Source organism: Staurois parvus, unplaced genomic scaffold, assembly GCF_062004578.1.
Source record: "Staurois parvus isolate SC_StPar_1 unplaced genomic scaffold, SC_StPar_1.0 ptg003206l, whole genome shotgun sequence".
In the NCBI taxonomy this organism is placed as follows: Eukaryota; Metazoa; Chordata; class Amphibia; order Anura; family Ranidae; genus Staurois; species Staurois parvus.
The window spans coordinates 77,501-79,952 of record NW_028321002.1 but is presented as its reverse complement, the minus strand read 5'-3'; the positions used below and the strand labels follow the sequence as shown (position 1 = coordinate 79,952).

The following is a 2,452-nucleotide window of genomic DNA, read 5'->3' as shown; positions in this document are numbered from 1 at the left end:
TTCCTGTTCCAACATGACTGCCCACCAGTGCACAAAGCAAGGTCCATAAAGACATGGAGGAGCCAGTTTGGGGTGGAGGAACTTGACTGGCCTGCACAGAGCCCTGACCTCAACCCCATAGAACACCTTTGGGATGAATTAGAGCGGAGACTCTGAGCCAGGCCTCCTCCCCCGACATCAGTGCCTGACCTCACAAATGTGCTTCTGGAAGAATGGTCCAACCTTCCCATAGACACCCTCCTAAACCTTGTGGACGGCCTTCCCAGAAGAGTTGAAGCTGTTATAGCTGCAAAGGGCGGGGCCAACTCAATATTGAACCCTACGGACTAAGACTGGGAGGCCATTAAAGTACATGTGCGTGGAAAGGCCGGCCGACCAATACTTTTGGCAATATAGTGTATGTATGGTGAATGACCATTAGGCCCACCCACCCCCATTGCCACATGTGGTCAGCAGGAGGTTAATGGCGTTCAGTCCAGATGACAGACCTGGGATCTTTGAGCAGCAGTTGTCGGATGAAGTCTTTGGCCATTTCACTGGTTTGTTTGAAAAAGCGATCATCGAATTCATAATTCCCGGATACTACGTTTGTTAACGTTTCTGGGTCAGTTTCACCTTGGAATGGCGACATTCCGCTGAGACTGGAAAAAAAAGGAGAGAATATAGGAGGTGAGTTAGTTTCTACTATGGAGGCGCTCAACAAAATTAGGAATGCAGATAATATCGGGGTGCTGGAAAGAGGCTCTGCAGCTTACGCATGTATTTGCAAACATGTGCACACTAAACCCCTGTAGGGGGTGGAACCAAGGGATGTTGCTCAGAGGAGGGGAGGGGGTGGAACCAAGGGATGTTGCTCAGAGGAGGGGAGGGGGTGGAACCAAGGGATGTTGCTCAGAGGAGGGGAGGGGGTGGAACCAAGGGACGTTGCTCAGAGGAGGGGAGGGGGTGGAATCAAGGGACGATGCTCAGAGGAGGGTAGGGGGTGGAACCAAGGGACGTTGCTCAGAGGAGGGGAGGGGGTGGAATCAAGGGACGATGCTCAGAGGAGGGTAGGGGGTGGAACCAAGGGACAATGCTCAGAGGAGGGGGTGGAACCAAGGGATGTTGCTCAGAGGGGAGGGGGTGGAACCAAGGGATGATGCTCAGAGGAGGGTAGGAGGTGAAACCAAGGGACGATGCTCACAGATGGGTAGGAGGTGGAACCAAGGGACGATGCTCAGAGAAGGGTAGAGGGTGGTACCAAGGGACGATGCTCACAGGTGGGTTGGGGGTGGAACCAAGGGACAATGCTCAGAGGTGGGTAGGGGGTGGACTCAATGGACGATGCTCAGAGCAGGGTAGGGGGTGGAACCAAGAAACAATGCTCACAGGTGGGTAGGGGGTGGAAGCAAGGGACAATGCTCATAGGTGGGTCGGGGGTGGAACCAAGGGACGATGCTCAGAGGAGGGGAGGGGGTGGAACCAAGGGACAATGCTCACAGGTGGGTAGGGGGTGGAACTAAGAGACAATGCTCAGAGGACAGTAGGGGGTGGAACCAAGGGATGATGCTCAGAGCAGGATAGGGGGTGGCACCAAGGGACGATGCTCAGAGGTGGGTAGAGGGTGGAACCAAAGGACGTTACTCAGAGCAGGGTAGGGGGTGGAACCAAGGGACGATGCTCAGAAGTGGGTAGGGGGTAGAACCAAGGGACGCTGCTCAGAGGTGGATAGGGGGTGAAACCAAGGGAGAATGCTCAGAGGTGGGTAGGGGGTGGCACCAAGGGACGATGCTCAGAGGTGGGTAGGGAGTGGAACCAAGGGACGATTCTCAGAGGTGGGCAAGGGGTGTAACCAAGGGATGATGCTCAGAGGTGTGTAGGGGGTTAAACCAAGGGACGATTCTCAGAGGTGGGTAGGGGGTGGAACCAAGGGACGATGCTCAGGAGGTGGGTAGGAGGTGGAGACAAGGGATGACTCAGAAGGTGGGATTTCCTGAATTGTAGTATTGGCATTGCAAGGCTATAACACAAGGTCGCCCCCTTTTGGCAATGTGTTCTTTCTGCACAAACAATGAACCATTCAGTAAAGTATATAAAGCCAATAATTCCTCATCTTGGTTACAAATAGCATTTTTAATGGTACTAGAAAAAAAAATACTTACAGAATATATGTAATCACACCGATACTCCTGAAATAAAAAAGGAAGAAGAATATAAAAGCCTGAAAAAGCAGGCCGAAGAAAATCGCATTCAAGGACAGCACAGCCGCTAAATGTGGCACTTCCACCCGGCAGTACTAGGGTCATTGGTTCAGATCCCAACCATGGCACCACCTGCCTGGAGTTTCCATGTTCTCCCTGTGCCTGCGTGGGTTTCCTCCGGGTTCTCCGGTTTCCTCCTACACTCCAAAGACATGCTGGGAGGTTAATTGGCTCCTGTTTAAATTGGCCCTAGTATGTGTATGTAGGAGTGT

General features: G+C 52.7%; 1 protein-coding gene across 2 annotated transcripts in view; it reads right to left on the bottom strand.

The window, feature by feature from the left end:
- Positions 1–445: 445 nt before the first annotated feature.
- LOC149428481 (death-associated protein kinase 3-like) overlaps positions 446–2,452 on the bottom strand; it is a 62,473-nt gene continuing 60,466 nt past the window's right edge. For both annotated transcript variants that reach the window (XM_089667352.1, XM_089667351.1), the window contains 2 exons: positions 2,142–2,168; positions 446–641 (listed from right to left, as the gene is read on the bottom strand). In XM_089667352.1, coding sequence (XP_089523478.1) covers positions 461–641; positions 2,142–2,168 — 208 coding nt within the window. In that variant the 3' untranslated portion in view covers positions 446–460. The remainder of the gene's footprint in view (positions 642–2,141; positions 2,169–2,452) is intronic.